The sequence below is a fragment of the Pseudophryne corroboree genome, chromosome 6 (assembly GCF_028390025.1).
Source record: "Pseudophryne corroboree isolate aPseCor3 chromosome 6, aPseCor3.hap2, whole genome shotgun sequence".
NCBI lineage: Eukaryota > Metazoa > Chordata > Amphibia > Anura > Myobatrachidae > Pseudophryne > Pseudophryne corroboree.
Window position 1 is genome coordinate 405,398,488 of NC_086449.1, and position 25,020 is coordinate 405,423,507.

At 47.7% G+C, this 25,020-nt stretch overlaps 1 protein-coding gene across 1 annotated transcript in view; it reads left to right on the top strand.

Annotated features, from left to right (window-relative positions):
• MCM10 (minichromosome maintenance 10 replication initiation factor) overlaps window positions 1–25,020 on the top strand; it is a 206,705-nt gene that overhangs the window by 60,912 nt on the left and 120,773 nt on the right. The window contains exon 3 of the mRNA XM_063926891.1: window positions 23,850–24,149. Coding sequence (XP_063782961.1) covers window positions 23,850–24,149 — 300 coding nt within the window. The remainder of the gene's footprint in view (window positions 1–23,849; window positions 24,150–25,020) is intronic.

Consider the following 25,020-nt stretch of genomic DNA (forward strand, 5'->3'; position numbering starts at 1 on the left):
ACGATTGCTCGTTGGATTTGTAGTACAATTCAGCTTGCACATTCTGTGGCAGGACTGCCACAGCCAATATCTGTTAAAGCCCATTCCACAAGAAAAGTGGGCTCATCTTGGGCGGCTGCCCGAGGGGTCTCGGCTTGACAACTTTGCCGAGCAGCTACTTGGTCAGGGGCAAACACGTTTGCAAAATTTTACAAATTCGATACCCTGGCTGAGGAGGACCTGGAGTTCTCTCATTCGGTGCTGCAGAGTCATCCGCACTCTCCCGCCCGTTTGGGAGCTTTGGTATAATCCCCATGGTCCTTACGGAAGTCCCAGCATCCACTAGGACGTCAGAGAAAATAAGAATTTACTTACCGATAATTCTATTTCTCATAGTCCGTAGTGGATGCTGGGCGCCCATCCCAAGTGCGGATTGTCTGCAATACTTGTATATAGTTATTGTTACAAAAAATCGGGTTGTTTATTGTTGTGAGCCATCTTTTCAGAGGCTCCTACGTTTATCATACTGTTAACTGGGTTCAGATCACAGGTTGTACAGTGTGATTGGTGTGGCTGGTATGAGTCTTACCCGGGATTCAAAATCCTTCCTTATTTATGTACGCTCGTCCGGGCACAGTATCCTAACTGAGGCTTGGAGGAGGGTCATAGGGGGAGGAGCCAGTGCACACCAGCTAGTCTAAAGCTTTTACTTTTTGTGCCCAGTCTCCTGCGGAGCCGCTATTCCCCATGGTCCTTACGGAAGTCCCAGCATCCACTACGGACTATGAGAAATAGAATTATCGGTAAGTAAATTCTTTTTTTTTTTTTACTGGCAATGGCATCAGCAAGAAGAGTGTCAGATTTAGGAGCATTATCATGTAAGTCTCCTTTCCTAAGTTTTTTTCCAGACAGAGCAGTTCTCAGAACGAGATCTAGTTATCTTCCAAAGGTGGTATCAAAGTTTCACCTGAATGAAGAGATTGTAGTCCCAGCTTTTCAGGTATCGGGACTATCAGCGGGAGAAGCATCGCTGGACGTGGTCCGAGCTTTGAGAATCTACATAGATCGTACTAGTGCCATCAGGAAAACTGATTCTCTCTTCATCCTATATGGATTCCATAGAAGAGGATGGCCTGCTAGTAAACAGACGCTGGCGAGATGGCTCCGAGTGGTAATATCTGAAGCTTATTCTCATGCAGATCTCCCTACTCCGGCTAATGTCTCTGCACACTCTACACGTAAGGTAGGTCCTTCTTGGGCAGGGTGCTTCAGCAGAACAGATATGTAGGGCAGCCACATGGTCTTCCATAAACACATTCATCAGACATTATGCCTTGGATACTTTTGCCTCTCATGATGCAGACTTCGGGCGAAAGGTCCTCCTGTGCCATCAGGAGCGTCCCCACCACTAAAATGTTTTTGGGAATCCCAATGTTATCCTGTGGATAATCCTGTGGACCCAGCCAGAGAAATATATGTTATGGTAAGAACTTACCGTTGATAACGTGATTTCTCTTATGTCCACAGGGATCCCACCCTGACGCCTCTGATTTGAGGATCTAGACAATCACTAAAACCTCTTCCTTCTTGTATGGAAGGGTGTGCATGTGTGTTCTTATCGCCTGTACAAGTCTCTACCTAATGTTCCTGCCTAAAATCGCTGTGGTAAGAACTGATCTGACTGAGTCAGTGGGCGGGACTATATAGTGGAGGCCCCAATGCATCCTGGGAGGCCAGAAAGCTCGTGACCGTGTTGGTGCCATTTTCGCTGTCGCTCGACAATATCCCAATGTTATCCTGTGGATACCTGTGGACATAAGAGAAATCACGTTATCAATGGTAAGTTCTTACCATAACGTATATTTCTTGCATGAGTCTGGTTTCTGCTTACCAAAAAACTAAAAATAAGCTTGGGAGTGCAGAGTACTTATTTTAAAGAAAATGATGTGTATCTGATCAGGTAGACGTGGGTGCATTAAAACTGCGCTACACTCTACGAGATAACTTCACTGACTTGTTTGTCAGGGGATATGACTCTAGAAACACTAGCAGTGTGCATATCAAGGGGGGTATTTATCAAAGTCTGGAGAGAGATAAAATTGAGAAATAAAGTACTAACCATCGGCTTCTAATTTCCATTTTACAGGCTGTGTTTGAAAAATGACAGGAGCTTATTGGTTGGTACTATAGCTCTCTGTTTTATCTCTTACCCACCTTTTGATAAATACCGCCCTAACAAATAAGTGTTTGAACCCTAGTACAGGAATTTGCTGCAAAGTAGATACGTAACATGCATGACTGGCATATTTAGCTGTCAACTCTTTATTTATTTTATTTATTAGCAGTTTCTTATATAGCACAGCATATTCCGTTGCACTTTACAACTAGAACAGTTATAGAACAAAACTGGGCAAAGACAGACAGACATAGAGGTAGGAAGGCCCTGCTCGCAAGCTTACAATCTTCAGATACGTCATGCATGATTTAGCTCCTTTAGGAGACTAATAGCTTTACTTTCTCCACATCTCAGAAGAAAAATGCTCATCACAAAACTATTCAATTAACCATTAAATGTATTCATTTAATGACACTGGCTTCAGCTACTGCAGGCTTTCCCAACCTCGGTGCTCAAAGCATACTAACAGTGCAGGTTTTAGTGATATCCGTGCTTGAGCATAGGTGACTAAATTAGTATGTTAGTTATTTTGATTTAACATCTATGCTGAAGCCTGGATATCACCAAAACCTTCACTGTTAGTGTGCCTTGAGGACTGTGGTTGGGAATGCTTGATCTACTATCGATCACATGGGTCTTCAACCTGCGACCCTCCAGCTGCTGTGGAACTGCACATCCCAGCATGCCCTGCCACAGTTTTGCTATAAAGGCATACTAAAACTGATCAAGGTATGCTGGGATGTGTAGTTCCACAACAGCTGGTGGTCCACAGGTCAAAGACCCGTGGTCTAACGCAGTGGTTCTCAACCTTGGTCCTCAAGAACTCTTAACAGTTCATGTTTTCCAGGTCACCTAGCAGTTGAACAGGTGTATTCATTACTCACTGACACATTATAAAAGACTCACAGGTGGAGCTAATTATTTCACTTGCAATCCTGTGAGAAGACCTGGAAAACATGAACTGTTGGGGGTACTTGAGGACCGAGTTTGAGAACCACTGGTCTAACGCATCACGTCTTAACTCCTGTTTTGTGTTTTTGTAATGAATTACATTGTTTCTCTATCGTCCTAAGTGGATGCTGGGGTTCCTGAAAGGACCATGGGGAATAGCGGCTCCGCAGGAGACAGGGCACAAAAGTAAAGCTTTTACAGGTCAGGTGGTGTGTACTGGCTCCTCCCCCCATGACCCTCCTCCAGACTCCAGTTAGATTTTTGTGCCCGGCCGAGAAGGGTGCAATTCTAGGTGGCTCTCATAAAGAGCTGCTTAGAGAGTTTAGCTTAGGTTTTTTATTTTACAGTGATTCCTGCTGGCAACAGGATCACTGCAACGAGGGACAGAGGGGAGAAGAAGTGAACTCACCTGCGTGCAGGATGGATTGGCTTCTTGGCTACTGGACATGAAGCTCCAGAGGGACGATCACAGGTACAGCCTGGATGGTCACCGGAGCCACGCCGCCGGCCCCCTCACAGATGCTGAAGCAAGAAGAGGTCCAGAATCGGCGGCTGAAGACTCCTGCAGTCTTCTTAAGGTAGCGCACAGCACTGCAGCTGTGCGCCATTTTCCTCTCAGCACACTTCACACGGCAGTCACTGAGGGTGCAGGGCGCTGGGAGGGGGGCGCCCTGGGAGGCAAATGAAAACCTTTAAAAAGGCTAAAAATACCTCACATATAGCCCCAGAGGCTATATGGAGATATTTACCCCTGCCTAAATGTACTAAATAGCGGGAGACGAGCCCGCCGGAAAAGGGGCGGGGCCTATCTCCTCAGCACACGGCGCCATTTTCTGTCACAGCTCCGCTGGTCAGGAAGGCTCCCAGGTCTCTCCCCTGCACTGCACTACAGAAACAGGGTATAACAGAGAGGGGGGGCAAAATAAATGGCAATATATTAATATAAAAGCAGCTATAAGGGAGCACTTAATCATAAGGCTATCCCTGTCATATATAGCGCTTTTTGGTGTGTGCTGGCAGACTCTCCCTCTGTCTCCCCAAAGGGCTAGTGGGTCCTGTCTTCGTATAGAGCATTCCCTGTGTGTCTGCTGTGTGTCGGTACGTGTGTGTCGACATGTATGAGGACGTTATTGGTGTGGAGGCGGAGCAATTGCCAAATATGAGGATGTCACCTTCTAGGGGGTCGACACCAGAATGGATGCCTTTATTTGTGGAATTACGGGATAGCGTCAACTCGCTTAAGCAGTCGTTTGCCGACATGAGGCGGCCGGACACTCCCTTAGTGCCTGTCCAGGCGCCTCAAACACCGTCAGGGGCTGTAAAACGCCCCTTGCCTCAGTCGGTCGACACAGACCCAGACACAGGCACTGATTCCGGTAGTGAAGGTGACGAATCAACCGTATTTTCCAAAAGGGCCACACGTTATATGATTTTGGCAATAAAGGAGATGTTACATTTAGCTGATACTACAGGTACCACTAAACAGGGTATTATGTGGGGTGTGAAAAAACTACCAGTAGTTTTTACCGAATCAGAAGAATTAAATGACGTGTGTGATGAAGCGTGGGGTGCCCCGATAAAAAACTGCTAATTTCAAAGAAGTTATTGGCTTTATACCCTTTCCCGCCAGAGGTTAGGGAGCGCTGGGAAACACCTCCTAGGGTGGACAAAGCGCTAACACGCTTATCAAAACAAGTGGCGTTACCCTCTCCTGAGACGGCCGCACTTAAAGATCCATCAGATAGGAGGATGGAAAATATCCAAAAAGGTATATACACACATGCAGGTGTTATACTACGACCAGCTATTGCGACTGCCTGGATGTGCAGTGCTGGGGTAGTTTGGTCAGAGTCCCTGATCGAAAATATTGATACCCTGGACAGGGACAATATTTTACTGTCGTTAGAACAAATAAAGGATGCATTTCTTTATATGCGTGATGCACAGAGAGATATCTGCACACTGGCATCACGGGTAAGTGCTATGTCCATTTCGGCCAGAAGAGCTTTATGGACACGACAGTGGACAGGCGATGCGTAGAGGAGTTATTTGGGGTCGGTCTATCGGATTTGGTGGCCACGGCTACGGCCGGGAAATCCACCTTTCTACCTCAAGTCACTCCCCAACAGAAAAAGGCACCGACCTTTCAACCGCAGCCTTTTCGTTCCTTTAAAAATAAGAGAGCAAAGGGCTATTCATATCTGCCACGAGGCAGAGGACGAGGGAAGAGACAGCAACAGGCAGCTCCTTCCCAGGAACAGAAGCCCTCCCCGGCTTCTACAAAAGCCTCAGCATGACGCTGGGGCTTCGCAAGCGGACTCGGGGGCGGTAGGCGGTCGTCTCAAGAATTACAGCGCGCAGTGGGCTCACTCGCAGGTAAATCCCTGGATCCTGCAGATAATATCTCAGGGGTACAGGTTGAAATTAGAGACAGAGCCACCTCGCCGTTTCCTGAAGTCTGCTTTACCAACGTCCCCCTCAGAAAGGGAGACGGTTTTGGAAGCCATTCACAAGCTGTATTCTCAGCAGGTGATAGTCAAGGTACCTCTTCTACAACAAGGGAAGGGGTATTATTCCACTCTTTTTGTGGTACCGAAGCCGGATGGCTCGGTAAGGCCTATTCTAAATCTGAAGTCCTTGAACCTGTACATAAAGAAGTTCAAGTTCAAGATGGAGTCACTCAGAGCAGTGATAGCGAACCTGGAAGAAGGGGACTTTATGGTATCCTTGGACATCAAGGATGCGTATCTCCACGTTCCAATTACCCCTCACACCAGGGGTACCTCAGGTTCGTTGTACAAAACTGTCACTATCAGTTTCAGACGCTGCCGTTTGGTTTGTCCACGGCACCTCGGGTCTTTACAAAGGTAATGGCCGAGATAATATTTCTTCTTCGAAGAAAAGGCGTATTAATTATCCCATACTTGGACGATCTCCTAATAAGGGCAAGGTCCAGAGAACAGCTAGAGATGGGTTTAGCACTATCTCGAGAGGTGCTAAAGCAGCACGGATGGATTCTGAATATTCCAAAATCCCAATTAATGCCGACAACTCGTCTGCTGTTCCTGGGGATGATTCTGGACACAGTTCAGAAAAGGTTTTTCTTCCCGAAGAAAAAGCCAAGGAGTTATCTGACCTGGTCAGGAACCTCCTAAAACCAGGAAAGGTGTCTGTACATCAATGCACAAGAGTCCTGGGAAAAAATGGTAGCTTCTTACGAAGCAATCCCTTTCGGCAGATTCCATGCAAAGGGATCTGTTGGACAAATGGTCAGGGTCGCATCTTCAGATGCACCTGCGGATAACCCTGTCGCCGAGGACAAGGGTATCCCTTCTGTGGTGGTTGCAGGAGGCTCATCTATTGGAGGGCCGCAGATTCGGCATGCAGGATTGGATCCTGGTGACCACGGGTGCCAGCCAGAGAGGCTGGGGAGCAGTCACACAGGGAAGAAATTTCCAGGGAGTGTGGTCGAGCCTGAAAAAGTCTCTTCACATAAGCATTCTGGAACTAAGAGCAATCTACAATGCTCTAAGCCAGGCGGAACCTCTGCTTCAAGGAAGACCGGTGTTGATCCAGTCGGACAACATCACGGCAGTCGCCCATGTAAACAGACAGGGCGGCACAAGAAGCAGGAGGGCAATGGCAGAAGCTGCCAGGATCCTTCGCTGGGCGGAGAATCACGTGATAGCACTGTCAGCAGTATTCATCCCGGGCGTGGACAACTGGGAAGCAGACTTCCTCAGCAGACACGACCTTCACCCGGGAGAGTGGAGACTTCATCCAGAAGTTTTCCACATGCTATTAAACCGTTGGGTAAAACCAATGGTGGACATGATGGCGTCTCGCCTCAACAAAACACTGGACAGGTATTGCGCCAGGTCAAGAGATCCGCAGGCAATAGCTGTGGACGCGCTGGTAACACCTTGGGTGTACCAGTCGGTATATGTGTTTCCTCCCCTGCCTCTCATACCAAAGGTATTGAGGATTATACGGCAAAGTGGAGTAAGACTAGTGGCTCCGGATTGGCCAAGAAGGACTTGGTACCCGGAACTTCAAGAGATGGTCACGGACGATCCGTGGCCTCTACTTCTGAGAAGGGACCTGCTTCAGCAGGGTACTTGTCTTTTTCAAGACTTACCGCGGCTGCGTTTGACGGCATGGCGTTTGAATGCCAGATCCTAAAAGGAAAAGGCATTCCAGAAGAAGTCATTCCTACCTTGATAAAGGCAAGGAAGGAAGTCACCGCGAAGCATTATCGCCGTATTTGGCGAAAATGTTGCGTGGTGCGAGCAGCGGAGTGCTCCGATGGAGGAATTTCAACTGGGTCGTTTTCCTACATTTCCTGCAATCAGGATTGTCTATGGGTCTCAAATTGGGATCTATTAAGGTTCAAATTTCGGCCCTATCAATATTCTTCCAAAAAGAATTGGCCTCAGTCCCTGAGGTCCAGATTTTTATCAAAGGAGTACTGCATATACAGCCTCCTGTGGTGCCTAAGGTGGCACCGTGGGATCTAAATGTAGTTTTAGATTTCCTCAAATCAAATTGGTTTGAACCACTAAAGAAGGTGGATTTGAAATATCTCACATGGAAAGTGACTATGTTACTGGCCCTGGCTTCGGCCGGGAGAGTATCTGAACTGGCGGCTTTGTTTTATAAAAGCCCTTATTTAATTTTCCATTCGACATAGGGCAGAGCTGCGGACGCGTCCGCATTTTCTCCCTAAGGTGGTATCAGCGTTTCACCTGAACCAGCCTATTGTAGTGCCTGCGGCTACAGACGACTTGAAGGACTCCAAGTTGTTGGACGTTGTCAGAGCCTTAAAAATATACATTTAAAGGACGGCTGGAGTCAGAAAATCTGACTCGCTGTTTATACTGTATGCACCCAACAAGTTGGGTGCACCTGCTTCTAAGCAGTCGATTGCTCGTTGGATTTGTAACAAAATTCAACTTGTACATTCTGTGGCAGGCCTGCCACAGCCTAAATCTGTTAAGGCCCATTCCGCAAGGAAGGTGGGCTCATCTTGGGCGGCTGCCCGAGGGGTCTCGGCATTACTACTCTGCCGAGCAGCTACGTGGTCAGGGGAGAACACGTTTGTAAATTTTTACAAATTTGATACCCTGGCAAAGGAGGACCTGGAGTTCTCTCATTCGGTGCTGCAGAGTCATCCGCACTCTCCCGCCCGTTTGGGAGCTTTGGTATAATCCCCATGGTCCTTTCAGGAACCCCAGCATCCACTTAGGACGATAGAGAAAATAAGAATTTACTTACCGATAATTCTATTTCTCGGAGTCCGTAGTGGATGCTGGGCGCCCATCCCAAGTGCGGATTATCTGCAATACTTGTACATAGTTATTGTTAACTAATTCGGGTTATTGTTTAGGAAGCCATCTTTCAGAGGCTCCTCTGTTATCATACTGTTAACTGGGTTTAGATCACAAGTTGTACGGTGTGATTGGTGTGGCTGGTATGAGTCTTACCCGGGATTCAAAATCCTCCCTTATTGTGTACGCTCGTCCGGGCACAGTACCTAACTGGAGTCTGGAGGAGGGTCATGGGGGGAGGAGCCAGTACACACCACCTGACCTGTAAAAGCTTTACTTTTGTGCCCTGTCTCCTGCGGAGCCGCTATTCCCCATGGTCCTTTCAGGAACCCCAGCATCCACTACGGACTCCGAGAAATAGAATTATCGGTAAGTAAATTCTTATTTTTTTTCTCTAGCATCCATAAGGGATATTGGGGACACATTAGTACGATGGGTATAGACGGGGTCCAAAGAAGCCAGTGCACTTTAAATTTCTTCCACTGGGTGTGCTGGCTTTTTCCCTCTATGCCCCCACCCACAGGCAGTTTAGAAAAAAGTGCCCTCCGGAGAGGATGCACACTCTGCTAGCTCCAGAGAGATTTCTTCAGTTTCTTTTATAACTTTATTATTTTCGGTATGCTGTTGGGGCAACCGCATACCTGCTCCGTGGGAGTTAGGAGTAGGACGGGGGACGGTCACCGGCCTGTTTGTTCAGCGGGGCACTGCGCCTTAGCTGTCGCAGCATGCCGCACACCCCTAACGCTGCCTGAAGGTGATCATCGGTAGTGAGTACAAACCGGGGATCCCGCTAGGGGGGGTCCCCCAGTTCATGGGGCAGCAGAAGCGTGGGTGAGACATACAGGTCCCTCCTGGGGTGGAGCTGCTGTTGCCCCTGCGTGACACTGGCAGACATTTGCTGTACTTAACATTTGTGACACTACAGCGCATTTAGGAGACATAGCCAGTATAAATTATGTATAGTAGCTACGGCGCCATTATGGGGAACGGAGCTATATCAGAGCGGGCTCAGCTGCATTTTGGCGCCTTCCTCTGTTTAATCAGCAGCAGCCTCACACAGCTCCTCCGGTCTGTCAAACACTGGATCACTGGTACAGGGTGTTTGAGTAGGGGGAGAGCCGCTGTTTGTGCACAATATTCCTCTAGGGGAATCCTAGTTTGAAACAGTTTAACTGATACATCTATATAAAAACGCTGAGAGGCTCACTGGGGCTCTGCAGCGTTGGTGTGCTGGTGTCCTCTTACTCTGTCTCCTCTCATATGCAATAGGGCAGGCTTGTTTGTAATTTAGTCTGTGTTGTATGTGTTATTGTGTTACTCCATAATGGTGGAAGGCTTAAAAGGCTTGAAATGTATAAAAAGGCTTTTTATATACTACTGGGACCCTGGTAACTATTCCTGACAGTATTGGGAGTATTCTATATTCTGGATACAATCAAGGTTTGTCCTAAAAACTGAATTTACCATTCTAAGGACCTTTCTAAATATTTATTGAGATAGCTGTATGATGAAAGACATTGGATGAACTTGTTCACCCCACCTGCATTGAAAGGATTCACTGCCAAACAACCTTTTATGGGGAAAATTCAACTATAGCCAACAGACATCCTATATGAATATTGGGACCTAATAAGAACAGACTCCCATTGATTATCAATTTTCCTATTGAGTGCAATACTCTAAACGTTACGAGTCCTGGCCAGATAAAATCCAGTGGCATCCTAAGTGGTATTCTCATCTGTATCACATGTTTACACTAGCAGTATGTGATTTTGTACCTTGTGAATCCTTTTAATTGAATATGCTTTTTTTTTTTTTTTTTTTTAATATTAGATTTTTATTGAAATTTTGTACAAATTATAGTTACATTTGAATTTGTACATGAGAAATAAAACAGAAATAGGGGGAGAAGACAAGTACATAACAGAACTAATTAAGACAAGGGGAAGGAAGGTTAGGTATCAGGGACATCTGTGAATAACAATAAAATCAGAATATAAACATAATGAAAGCGGTGAGATCTGAAACCCGTATTGAATTGAATTAGGGGCCATCTTGGTTTGGGGAGTTAAGCTCAGAAGGGTCAGGTAGAGCAATCATTGTACTTTGGCCCAATTTCTCTCTATATAGGAACCACTTATCCCATTTCCTACTCATATTGGGAATCCCGGGGGAAAATCTGCCCTCCGACGTTTCAAACACATAATGTTGGTGAACTTTTTGTTCTATCATTGATAGCGTGGGAACGACCGCCGACTTCCATTTGGAGGCAATGGCGGCCTTAGTTGCTATGAGGATATGACCTAAGAGATATCTGTCGCAGTTGGACATCTCACCCCGGTAGTAGTGAAATAGTGCTAATAGGGGGTCAGGTGTAAGGGATACCCCCAGGACAAGTGATATAAAAAGAAACACATCTCTCCAAAGTGACCGGATTGCTGGGCATAGCCAGAAAATGTGAAGGATATCCCCCACCATCCCACAGTTCCTCCAGCAACTAGCAGAGACATCAGGCCAAATCTTGTGCAAGCGTTCCGGCGTAAAGTACACCCTATGGACCAATTTGTAGTACATTTCACAATGATTTATACATTTAGAAATTTTAAAGCAGGATTGAAAAATAATTTTCCAAATATCCTCTGTGAAGACCGCAGGGAGGTCTTTTTCCCATTTGGTCTGTGAGGGGAATACCCCACGCCGGGCCTCAGTCACAAGATACTGGTACCATCTGGAGATGCCGCCTTTATTACCGACAGGCAACAGGAGTGACATCAGCAATTTAGTGGGGCCAATATGGGGGACTCGGTTAGGAGAAATACTTTGAAGCCAATGCCTCAATTGCAGGTATCTGTGAAAATCTTGTTTAGGTACCTGGAATTGTTCCTGAAGTAAGGAAAATGGGACTAACACACCGTCCCGAAGGACATCCTTCAAGGTGGAAAGGCCCCTGTCTCGCCAATGGTGTAAATGAAGGTCTGGGATCAATGTGGCTATGGTGTGGAGAGACAATTGGGGGGAGGGAAGGGCTCCGGCGGGGAGGGATTTAAGTACGGTTTTCCATGCTAACAACGTTGCCTGAACCGCCGCGTTTCTCACCCCCTCTGGAGGGATAGAAGCTGTAGGCAGCCAAAACAAGTCGGATAGTGCGAAGGGGGAGACGGCACTCCGTTCCAGTGCCACCCACGGTTTAGGGGTGTCTTGAGTGAACCAGCCTCTGGCCTGAGCGAGTAAACAAGCATTGTGGTATCTCTCCAAATCTGGGTAGGCCACTCCCCCGTCACACTTCCGCGCAACTAGGGTGGATTTTGCTATCCTCGGTTTTGAGCCCCCCCACACATAGTTTGATAGTAAACGGTTAAATCTATTGCAAATATCTTTAGGGAAGGTCCTAGGAATGGTACGGAAAAGGTACATCAGTTTGGGTAAGAGTACCATCTTCGCAGCTGCTACTCGTCCGACCCATGAAACCTCCTGCATCATCCAGTCTTTAATAAATAGCTCAAATGTTCTAAAGAGGGGGTCATAGTTACATCCCATTAAATCTCGCCCTCTGGAAATTTGCACACCCAGATATTTAAGTGACCTGAGTTGCCATGCGTATTTGTAGGCCGTCTTTAGACGCCTAAGAGCGTCATCTGAAATATTCAGAGGGAGGGCCTCAGTCTTAGTAGTGTTCAGCTTATAGTAGGAGATCGCTGCATAAGAGTCTAAGAGAGAGTGTAAATGCGGTAATGACGATTCAGGGTCGCTAAGGCATACTAAGATATCGTCAGCAAAAAGACATATTTTATGGTGCGTTCCTTCCACCACTGGGCCAACAATGGAGTCTAGTGTCCTGATCCGCTCCGCCAAGGGCTCAATAGCCAGCACAAAAATGAGGGGTGAAAGGGGGCAACCTTGGCGGGTCCCATTCGTGATATTGAATGTATATGAATTACAACCATTGGTGAACACCGAGGCCGATGGGGAGGAGTACAGGGCCAGGATGGAGTCGAGTATCCTACCTGCAAATCCAAAGCAGTCCAGGGTGGCCCGTAGATAGTCCCAGTGTAGCCTATCAAATGCCTTCTCTGCATCCAAAGAGAGAAGCAAGAGAGGCTCGTCTCGGGTTTGGCAGCGTTCAATCAAATTAATAACCCTCCGTGTGTTGTCAGATGCTTGCCGTCCAAGAACAAAACCTACCTGGTCAGGGTTAATCAGACTGGGTAAGAGTGGGGATATCCTATTTGCAACCAACTTAGCGAACAGTTTAAGATCCGTGTTTAACAGTGCTATCGGGCGGTAGTTCTGGACCACCGCAGGAGATTTACCCGCCTTAGGGATGGTAACTATACGGGCCTCCAACATCTCTTTCGGGAAGCATGTGGAGTCTGAGGCTTCGTTGAAAACTGACACTAAAAGCGGGGCGAGAGTAGATTTAAAGGTTTTATAGAAATTGGCGGGGTATCCATCTGGGCCCGGGGCCTTGTTTACTGGGCAGGATTCAATAGCTGCCACGACTTCCTCATTCACCCAGGGCGAACTAAGGGATTCAAGGGTCTGAGGGTCAATAGTGGGAAGGGACAGCCCCTCCAAGAAACCAGCAATGTCCACCAAGGAAGGCTGAGGGGTATCGGGATCATCTCTAAGGTTGTACAACTGTGAATAGTATTCAGCAAACGCATTGGCTATCTCTCCCGGATCGGTTACTTTAACTCCCGATGCAGTATGTACAGCATGTATGCGTTCTTTAGCTCTACGTCCCCTTAGTTTACGCGCCAGCAAGCGTCCCGCTCTGTTACCAAGCCTATAATGTTGATTGAGTCGCTGCAGGTTGCGATGTACCTCCGATAGGGCAAATGCATTCACTTTGTCGCGGGCAGCAAGGAGTTCCTTAAAGAGGGCTTTATTATTGGGGTCACTTTTATGTGCAGTTTCCAGACGAGCAGCCTCCCGTTCGGCCGAGGCCTGTCTACTTTTATACTCCCGTTTAAGTCTAGCTGCTATTTGGATTGCCGAGCCTCTAACCACTGCTTTCAGAGAACACCAATGGTTGAAGACGTTTGTGTCCTTGGGGCAGTTAGTAGCTAAGTATAGGTCTAAAGATTGCTGAATGGCCTGGCGGGCCTCAGGGCGGGATAGAAGGTACGGGCCCAATCTCCAGGGGCCATGGGGGACCTCTCTCTTATCGGCTTCCCAGATCATAACAAGTGGTGAATGATCTGACCAAGACATAGGTAATATGTCCACCTTGCTAATGGCAGCTAACGTCCACTTATCAACTAACGCCAAGTCTATTCTAGAGTACGAACTATGGACGTGGGAAAAGAAGGTATAATCACGTTCTGCAGGGTGTTTGGCTCTCCATGCATCATACAGCGAATATTCAGCTAACAATTGACCGAATCTGCCTGAGGGATCCTGGGTCGGACTGCTACGAAAAGTTCGGGTTGGACGCGAGCGATCTATATTGGGGTCCAGCACCATGTTGAAATCTCCAAGGATCAACAGGGCACCTTTCGTATGCTCTTGAAGAGTTCTACAAAAGGTTCTAAAGAATTTTATTTGTTTGGTATTAGGGGCGTAGCAGGAGACTAGAGTGGTCTCCACATTATCTAGTCGACCTACTAAAATTAAATATCTCCCGTCAGGGTCTTCATATTTAGAGGACAGGACAAACGGGCAGTGTTGTGCTATGAGAAGGGCTACGCCGGCTTTCTTGGTGGGGCCATTTGCAGTATAGCAAAGGGGGTAACGTGAATTAGTGAAGAGGGGAGGATTTTGACTCTGAAAATGGGTTTCCTGAACAGCTACTACGTGTGCCTTTAGCTTATAAAAATAGTTCAAGGCTACTCTACGTTTTTGAGGAGAGTTAAGCCCTTTGGCATTAATGGAAACTATCTTCACCATTTTCAATTACAGAAGGGACTGATATCTCTGATGACCAATATCTGTGCTGAGACCGGTATACCTGATAGGGAGGGGGAAACATATAGGAGTACATGTGGGAAGACAAACATAAGATACAAGACAAAACTAAACTAAATTGATCTCTCGTGAGATCACATCCAGTCGCCATAATAAGGCGACTGTGTAGGCTAAGGGAGGGGTTAGCGGCATAACTCCCACCCGCTGCCATACTTATTCACTTTAAACTGAAGAATATAAGGACATCTTGATAACATAATAACAGATGTGGATAACATAATAACAGATGCATGCACTTCTGTGCACACGGAACCTGGAGAGCAAATACGGCGGAGCACAGGTGCTCCAACATAAAAAAAAACAGAACTATTACTTTTAACATTAGAACTAGTCCAGCGGCTCATATAGCTTACCAAGCTTTAAAACTAATCCCACAGGCCATCGTAATATAAACAATCATGTCCGGGGGGATGCCAGGCACAGCTTCCCAAAAAGAAAAAAAAGCAACTAATTGAGCCTAGCAGGGAATCAATGAAATGCTTCAAAACAGAGACATTACTTTCACTATACCCAGCGCCCCCCGTCTCGACAGACTTTGGCCCTTTATGCATGGGATAAAGCCTTTATCTGAAGAGTCACTGGAGTCGTAACATTGTTACCATAACGGTAAGGTATCCGTCACAGAGCCAGCGTCCTCACTTCACCGACGACCAGTCCTGCTGAAGACGTCGGGGGGAGGAGCCCGCCGTGGGTTCCGTGATATTCCATGATTTAAGCAGCTTTTCTCCTTCATCTGCAGTAGAGATAGAGACAGTAGAGCCATCTCGGTGGATCAGCAGCTTGGTGGGGAAACCCCATCTATATGGGATATCAGCCTTTCTGAGGGCCGTAGTGATCTGATGAAATGATCGCCGTTTGTAGAGAGTGGCTGCAGATAGATCCCCAAAGAGTTGAAGTCCTTGTAGGGCTGAAGATGTATCAGACGTTGGTCTGGATGCTTTCAGTAAGGCCTCTTTAACATGAAAGTAGTGCATCTTCATGAGGACGTCTCTCTGTGCATCTCCTGGGGCCGCTCTGGCCTTCGGTAGCCGGTGTATTCGGTCAATTATGAGGTCTGTAGATGTAAACCGAGGCAGCAAGGCCTTAAAGATGGTCACCGCGTAATTGTGCAAACTACTGTGTGACACCGACTCGGGGACTCCGCGTAGTTTAAGATTGCTGCGTCGCGATCTATCTTCCAGATCCGTGACCTTGTCCCGTAAAAGCTTCACCTCTGCTTCTAATGCATCATGAGAGTCCAGTAGGTTGTTATGAGACCCCACGACTTCTTCCATTTTAGTTTCCAAGTGGTCCGTACGGCCACCCAGATCATCTATAGATTGTTGGCATGCCGTTAAGGTGGTACGGAACTCAGCTGCCACTTCCTCTTTAAAACGGGTCAAAAGCAACTTCATGGTGCCCACCGTGAGGGCCTCCCCGTCTCCAACCTTATCCAAGGTCGTGGCCGACGGATGCACCTCCAGTGACGGAGGGGTCTGGGGAGCTGCCCCTGCTGTAGAGGGCCCGGTGGCTTTAGGGCCAGACATTTTTTCGGGGATGATTTGAAAAATGAAAGCTGCTGTGCAGGTTTTGCCGGTTTGCCACGCCTAGTGGGCATGGTAAAGCCCAGATGAAGATAGCTTAATATATCCAAACACTGAGGATGGAGAAACCAGGAGGCTCCACTTTTCCAGAAGCTAACAAGACATCACGTGGATAATGGCAGAGGTGGGAGAAATCTCTTGGTTTACATCGGTATGAGCGGCGTAGGCAGGGCCATTGAACTAGTCGCCCTCACTGCAAACAATGAATTCCTGGCCATCCCAGGAGCAGGGTCAGGGGGTGTATCCCCCTCGCCAGGAAAGATTCCGACCAGGTAGGTATGAAATGGTAACGGTAGGGACGGGAGTCGCTTCTTTTTTAATGACCCCTTTCCTGTCGTGGTGTGTTAGGTCAATCTGATCCTCAGGCCCCTCCGGCCAGCCACCCACGGCCGTGGGAGGCCACTCCGGAAAGCAGGGGTGCCCGAGAGCTCGTCGTGGATAAGGGTATCTGCGGGGGGGAGGGGGGGGGAACTCTCCACCACCTACCAAGGGCAGCACTCACTCCAGATGGAACAGGCAGGTTTTATTAATTGCAGGGAGTGCACCTGCTGCAAGCGTCGTCGTGCTGGGCCCCCAGCCAGGCCTATGTCAGAGGGAGGGAGGGCGCCCGCAGCGGCACCAGGCGGGTGCCCGGCCAAAGTTTACGGGGAGGGAGGAGAGGCCCGCCGTCCGCTCGTCCGAGCCGGATCTGTAGGTCTCACTCACCCGGGGGGTCGTCAGCCGTCTCCTCCTAGCTGCAGCCGGATCTCCTCTCCAGTTCCCTGCATCTAAGATGGCCGCCGCTCGTGTAGCGGAGCTCGTCGTGCGGCTCCGATCCGGGTCTCGATCCCCCCCGTCTCCCGATGAGGGGCACTGGTGGGTTTGCAGGGGATTCTCCAAGGGAGCAGGGGTCAAGCGGTTCCTCCAGACGTCCCGGCAAGGCAGCCGCCCAGCCGACGGCTGAACCCTAAAATTGAGGTCCCGGCTTCTGGGCAGGGAGTGGGCCGCAATCCGCGGGAGCCAGAAAACCGGCTCCCCGACTCCGCAGCTTCACTTCCCCGCTCTGTCACTGATCCAGCACCGCAGCTGAGTAGCACAGGGTCTAATTTGGGACGTAAGGAGGGTGTTATTATGTAGTTAGCTCCCAGATCCCTGAGAGCTCACAAGAATTGCTGCCTACTCACTCAGCCTCCAGGCCACGCCCCGAATATGCTTTTTTTAATGTGTGTTTTATAAACAGGCCGTTGTGTTTTTTTTTTATATATATATATATATATATATATATATATATATATATATATATATATATAGTAGTGAAAAAGGCAGCGGCACTCCGTCAGTAGATAAATCAAAATTTTAGTGAATCAATACATGACAAACAATGGTCACTATGAACCGACGTTTCGGGGTCCTTGAACCCCTTTATCAAGGCGTGAACCCTTGATAAAGGGGTTCAAGGACCCCGAAACGTCGGTTCATAGTGACCATTGTTTGTCATGTATTGATTCACTAAAATTTTTATTTATCTACTGACGGAGTGCCGCTGCCTTTTTCACTACTGTATTTCTACGTCATGCAGAGGGCACCCGGCTCCTACAACTATTTTCAGAGTGCCGGGCATCTCTAGAATATATATATATATATATATATATATATATATATATATATATATATATATATATATATATATATATATATATATACACACACACACACACACACACACACACACACACACACACACACACACACACACACACACACACACACACACACACACACACACACACACACACACACACACACATACATACATACACTGTCCATAGCAGCCGGCACTCCTGCTCTGAAATCACAACAGGTCCCCGTGCCAGTGTAGTAGTATATATATAGAAAAGGAAAATGAAGAACAGGCGCCTGATGGTGCAGTAATTTCAGATTTTGATTTCTGTCACGACAACACTCATATAGGTATTAAGTGTACCAGATGAGGAAATTTTAGCATGCACATCAAAAAACTGTTGTCTTCTATTGCTCACAGCCTGGGTAGTCGGACAACTTCCAAGAAGACGACGCGTCACGGTGAGTCTTAAATCATCCAAAGCTCAGAATGTGGTAGAGTCAGCTCATGGCACAGGAGTTCTGGATCTGTTGGGATTCAGAATGTTGGGATGCCGCTGTTAGCATTCTGACTGCCAGACACCTGACCACCAGAATTATGATACCATCCCAAGAAACAGCTATAGTGTGGGCAATCAGGGATATACTGTATGCAGGTAGGACTCAATGAGACCACAGGGAGGGATGGTAGAAAAACTGTTCCATCCCTCCCTGTGGTCTCATTGAGTCCTACCTGCATATCGTAATTCTGGTGGTCAGGAGTCTGGCAGTCAGAATGCTAACAGCGGCATCCCAACATTCTGAATCCCAACAGATCCAGAACTCCTGTGCTGTGAGCTGACTCTACCACACTGAGCTTTGGATGATTTAAGACTCACCGTGACGCGTCGTCTTCTTGGAAGTTGTCCGACTCCCCAGGCTGTGAGCAATAGAAGACAACAGTTTTTTGATGTGCATGCTAAAATTTCCTCATCTGGTACGCTTAATACCTATATGAGTGTTGTCGTGACAGAAATCAAAATCTGAAATTACTGCACCATCAGGCGCCTGTTCTTCATTTTCCTTTTCTAGATTCCTTCCACTGTCACCTAGTGGCCTTTCGAAGGACGGAGCTGCCATCCATAGGTTCTCCTGTGGAATTCAGGTGCTATAACAGACAGACTACAGGAAAGACTTATTTAATATATATTTTGATGGTGGATAAAGGGGAAGTAGCGCACTGACCATTTTTTGATTCATATATATATATATATCTATATATCCTATATATATATATATATATATCTATCTATATATATATATATATATATATATATATATATATATATATATATATATATATATATATATATCTCAATTTATATATATATATATATATATATATATACACACACACACACGTCTATACAGCCAGCGCTGGTTACCTTTACCCTTATCATGTGAGCAGTTTAGTCGGTCAACTCAAAATGCTGACAATGTGGGGGAGAGTCATAAGCCCTCCTGGCTGGGGGCTATCAAAAATGTCATCTCAATTAACTGCTAATGCCAGTAAAACACAAGAACTGCAACAAGCAGTAGCAGATCTAGCTGCCAGGGATGATGCCCCCCTGTCTACTACAGGTGTGCATAAACGTGTTTTACCTGCACTCCTCTCAGATACTGACGATGATATACAGGATGATGGGGACGATGTGGACCCCATAAATGGGGATTCCACCCCTGCACAGGGTATTGAACCACTTATTTTGGCTATAAGGGATGTGCTAAAGCTGCCCCTGGAGGACACTGCAAATCAGCAGTCGTTTTTCCTCACACAAGACAAACTGTTGCTTTTCCTGATTCCAAGGAATTAGATGATTTGTTTAATTTAGACTGGAAAACTCCTGATAAAAAAATATCAGGTGTCAAAACGATTTTTGCATACCTTTCCCTTTGCCCCTGAAGGCAGAAAGTTCTGGGAAGAATCTCCAGCTGTAGACATCAGTCTCTCGCCTCTCTAAGAAGGCGGTGCTCCCGGCTCTGGGCTCCTTTACGGTAAAGGACCCAGGGGATAGGAAAATTGAGACCACACTGAAATCTATCTACACTGCTGCAGGTGTATCTCAAAGACCAGTCATTGCAGGTTGCTGGATGACACATGCAATTCATTCCTGGGCTACTCAAATTCAGGAGGGTCTCTCGGGTGACATGACCCTGGTTACTACAGTTACTTTCCTAAAACACATTGAGGACACGACTAGAGTCCTCTGTGACTCCCTAAAAGAGCTTGGCAATATTAATGCTAGGACCACTGCTATGGTTGTATCTGCACGCAGGGCCATATGGTTGCATCAGTGGATTGCAGACGCTGACTCCAAACAAATGTGGAATCTCTTCCCTTTACAGGTGAAAGGCTCTTCGGAGGTGAATTGGACGCATGGATTTCCAAGGTTAATGCTGGAAAATCCACGTTACTTCCCTCTGGGGCTCCACCTGCTAGGCGTTCCTACCCAGGACCATCTACCCAGTCCTTTCGGTCCACCAGATTTCGATCTAGGGCCAGGACTGCCTCCAACAAAGCTAGATGCAACTTAGGTAAGCCTAAGAAACCAGCCGTTGCCGGCTCTCAGGAACAGAGCACCAGTTCAGCTTCCGCAAAAGCTTCAGCATGACTGTGCCCACCCACCCCGAGAGGATCTCGTGGTAGGAGCTCGGTTACGTCACTTCAGCCATATCTGGGAAGGTTCCTGCCAGGATGCCTGGGTAAGGGACCTCATCTCTCAGGGTTACAAGCTGGAGTTCGGTGCTCCTCCCCAACGATTTTTCAAATCAGGCTTAGGAAAATATGCGCGTTACGCTGCTACTGGCCATCACAAAGTTGGTCCAGTCCCAGGTCATTGTTCAGTGCCCTTGCATCAACAAGGACAAGGTTACTACTCCAGCCTATTCGTAGTACCAAAACCAGATGGGTCTGTGAGACCCATTCCTTACCTGAAGGTTTTCAAATTCAAGATGGAATCTTTGAGAGCAGTAATCGCAGGCCTGGAACACCAGGAGTTCCTAGTGTCTCTAGATATCAAGGATGCCTACCTCCATATCCCAATTTGGCCTCCTCATCAGGCCTATCTGAGGTTTGTCCTGCTGAACGATCATTACCAGTTTCAGGCGTTACCCTTCGGTCTGTCTACAGCTCCGAGGGTGTTCACAAAAATGATGGCGGAAATGTTTCAACTCTGGGTCCAGGGGGTCAATATAGTCCCTTACCTGGATGATCTGATAAAAGCGAGTTCCCGGGAGGTTCTACTGCTCCATATAGATCGCACTATCCAACGCCTGTCTCACCAGGGGTGGATCCTCAATCTACAGAAGTCCCACCTGGAACCGTCTCAGCGGCTCCTGTTTCTGGGTATGCTACTAGATACTGTAACAGTGTTCCTCCCAGTGAAAAAAGCGAGAACACTCCAGGTTCACATGGTCTTCAGACCTGCTCGAGTGTCCATTCATCTTTGCATAAAATTATTGGAAAAGATGGTGTCATCATACGAGGTGATACAGTATGGACGGTTCCATGCCAGAACGTTCCAATTGGACATCCTGAACAAGTGGTCCGGTTCCCATCTCCAGATGCACCGGATGATTCAGCTGTCACCCCAGGCCAGGATTTCTATCCTGTGGTGGCTACAGTCTTCTAATCTCCTGTAAGGTCGACGCTTTGGGATTCAGGATTGGGTCCTCCTCATGACAGATGCAAGTCTAAGAGGTTGGGGAGCGGTCACCCGGGGGGCGCATTTCCAGGGCAGGTGATCTGCCCAAGAGGCCTTACTTCCGATCAGCATCCTGGAACTTTGGGCTATCTACAATGCTCTGATTCAGACCTCCCCTCTACTCAGGAATCTGGCAATCCAGGCTCAGTCGGACAATGCCACGGCTGTGGCGTACATCAATCGACAAGGAGGGACAAAAAGCAGGGCCTGCATGCGAGAGGTGTCAAGGATACTCCTCTGGGCGGAAAGAAATGCAAGAGCACTGTCCGCAATCTTCATTCCGAGAGTGGACAACTGGGAAGCGGACTTCCTGAGTCGCCATGATCTCCACCAGGGGGAGTGGGGACTACACCCTCAGGTGTTTTAACAGATCGACAGGAGTGGATGCCCACAGATCGACATGATGGCGTCTCGCCTCAACAAGAAGCTTCGCTACTATTGCTCGTGAACCAGAGACCCTCAGGCGAGCGCAGTGGATGCTCTGACATCGCCTCGGCCTTACTGGCTTGTCTACCTATTTCCTCCGATTCTGTTGATCCAAAAGCTGCTCAAGAGGATCAGGCATCAAGGAGTGCAAGCGATCTTGATTGCCCCGGATTGGAATCGAAGAGCGTAGTACGCGGCTCTTCTGGACATGTCCATAGAAGACCCTTGGCCTCTGCCATTAAGAAGGGATCTTCTTCAGCAAGGACTGTTCGTCTACCCGGACTTACGGCGGCTTCGTTTGACGGCATGGAAGTTGACTGGAACATCCTAGCTCACAAAGGGCTTTCCAAAAAGGTAATTGCCACTATGATGCAAGCCAGAAAACCTGAGACAAAAGACAAAACACTATCATCATATCTGGCGGCGATGTGTCTCCTGGTGCGAGGAATGCACATATCCATCTGCAGACTTTCACTTGGAAAGATTCCTTCATTTTCTGCAGGCTGGGGTGGATAAGGGCTTATGTCTGGGATCCCTTAAGGTCCAGATTTCAGCTCTTTCCATCTTCTTACAGAAGACGTTGGCTCTATTGCCAGAAGCTTAGACCTTCTTGCAAGGGGTGCTTCACATACAACCTCCGTTTGTGCTACCTACGGCACCTTGGGATTTGGAGGTGGTGGTACGTTTTCTGCAGTCCTCCTGGTTTGAACCTCTTGTGACGGTGGAAGACAAGTACCTCATGTGGAACACTGTGATGTTACTGGCCCTGGCTTCTGCTAGACATGTCTCGGAATTGGGGGCCTAGTCATGTAAAAGTCCATACTTGGTCTTTACGAGGACAGAGCGAAGCTCCGGACTAGACAGCAGTTCCTGCAGAAGGTTGTTTCCGCGTTTCACTTGAATCAACCTATTTTGATTTCCGTCCAGTTCTGGCACTTCTGCCCCTCCAGAGGCATTGGATGCAGTGTGAGCCTTGAAAATCTATGTCAAGAGAACGGCTGTGATCAGAAAGACTGATTCCTTGTTCGTGCTCTATGATGCGCAGAAGAAGGGGTGTCTTGCTTCAAAGTAGTCCATTGCTAGTTGGATTAGACTTACTATCCAACAGGCCTATGTGTCGGCAGCCTTACCTGTTCCTAAGTCTCTGATGGCCCACTCTACAAGATCGGTGGGGTCTTCCTGGGCGGCTGCCCGTGGAGTCTTGGCCTTGCAACTATGCCGAGCTGCTACCTGGTCGGGGAAGAACACCTTTGAAGTTCTTCAAATTTGATACCCTGGTCAAAGAGGATACCCAGTTTGGGCAGGTGGTGCTGCAGATGTCTCTGCATGTTCCTGTCCGTTCTGAAAGCTTTGGGACATCCCCATCCTACTGTGTCCCCAATATCCCTTATGAATGCTAGAGAAAATTAGGATTTTAATACCTACCGGTAAATCCTTTTCTCGTAGTCCATAAAGGATATTGGGTACCCGCCTCTGTGCGGTGACTTTCTGCAGGTCCTCAATTCTGTGTTACCTGTTCAGCTGTTGCTGTTATGTTGCCAGCCGTTGCTGGCCCGGTTACGTTATTGTGTGCTGGTGTGTAAATCTCACCACACTTATTATGTTCCTTCTCTCAAGTATTTAATTTCTCCTTCGGGCACTGTTTTACCCATAACTGCCTGTGGGAGGGGGCATAGAGGGGAGGAGCCAGCACACCCAGTGGAAGAAATTTAAAGTGCACTGGCTCCTTTAGACCCCGTTTATACCCATCGTACTAATGTGTCCCCAATATCCCTTATGGACTACGAGAAAAGGATTTACCGGTAGGTATTAAAATCCTATTTTTTTTAATTTTTTTTATAATTTCTGCCAGCATCATTCAGTAAATCACAGGTTCTCAAACTCGGTCCTCAGGACCCCACACAGTGCATGTTTTGCAGGTCTCCTCACAGAATCGCAAGTGAAATCATTTGCTCCACCTGTGGACCTTTTAAAATGTGTCAGTGAATAATGAATACACCTGTGCACTTGCTGGGTTACCTGCAAAACATGCACTGTGTGGGGTCCTGAGGACCGAGTTTGAGAACCACTGCAGTAAATTAATCCTGTGCTTCACCAGGGGATGCTGATCTGGAGCTCCTGACATCCTTACTGGAAGAGAATGAGGCTGCTGAGAGCAGTGGTACAAGCAGTCAAGCTGCCACAAGTGACCCTGATGAGTACGATGAACTATTTGATGGAGATGAAGAAGGCTCATACCATGAAAGTGGCAGTGAAGGGCAGGACATTGGTGGGATGCAAGAAGATTTTACTACACTATTTGGAGATATTGATGACCTTGAAGACGAAAACCCTGTACATAAGAGCAAAAAGGAATTGCTCACTCCTAGCCATGAAAAATCGAAACAAGAATTAGAAGGTATGGTGCGGTTTAGGTTCTAGCTGTGTTTTATATGGTGCACCTCTGCTTTTAGATTTCCCAGGGTTTCTGAGATCCTCAACAAATTCTATTTCTGCAGTAGGGTACATTGTGTTACACAGGGAATACATCGGGGTGTAGAGATGGATCTTGATCCAGAGGCACCAACAGGCTAAAGCTTTAGACTGTCCCAGGATACATTGCGGAGCCTTCTATATATAATCCCGCCTCCAGTTTTAGAGTTGATGCTTAAGCAGGTCACTTAAGACTTCAAGGGCTGCAGCACTTCATAAGTCAGTGTGACATACTGTGCTGCGGCTCCCATCACCTCCCCAGCAGCGTCGTATGCTCCCGCTGGCTCTGTTCCCGGGCACTTGCGGCGGACACGCTCCGGTTCCTTGGCACACCACCGCAGACGCTCTCCTGGATCGCGTGGCTGCTACTAAGGGAGGTAAATTGCGTTCCGGTCGCGGTCTAAGGAGACTGACCGCGACGCTGGCGTGGACACTGTGGCCGTACAGGGACCCCACTATATCCACCAGGGCATGGAAGCACAGGTCGGATAGCAAAATATCCGTTTTAATAAGGCTCCATAGTACCTGGTGGTGAGGCCCATCATAGGGGATAAGGCGCTTGACCTGTAGCCCCTCCCCCAGCTCCGGGCGCCATTTACTGCTGGTGTTCCTGCCCTGGAGCTGCCTCACACTCTCCCTCACTCCCTAACTGAGACACTGGGCGCCATCTTCTCTGAGTAGCTGCCACTGGTCTACGGGACTGCAGGGCAAGGTCTCCTTTGTAAAGCCGCCTGTACATCAGCGCCATGATTTTACAGACACTTAAGTATTCTACATGTTAATAATAAGGAAAAAAG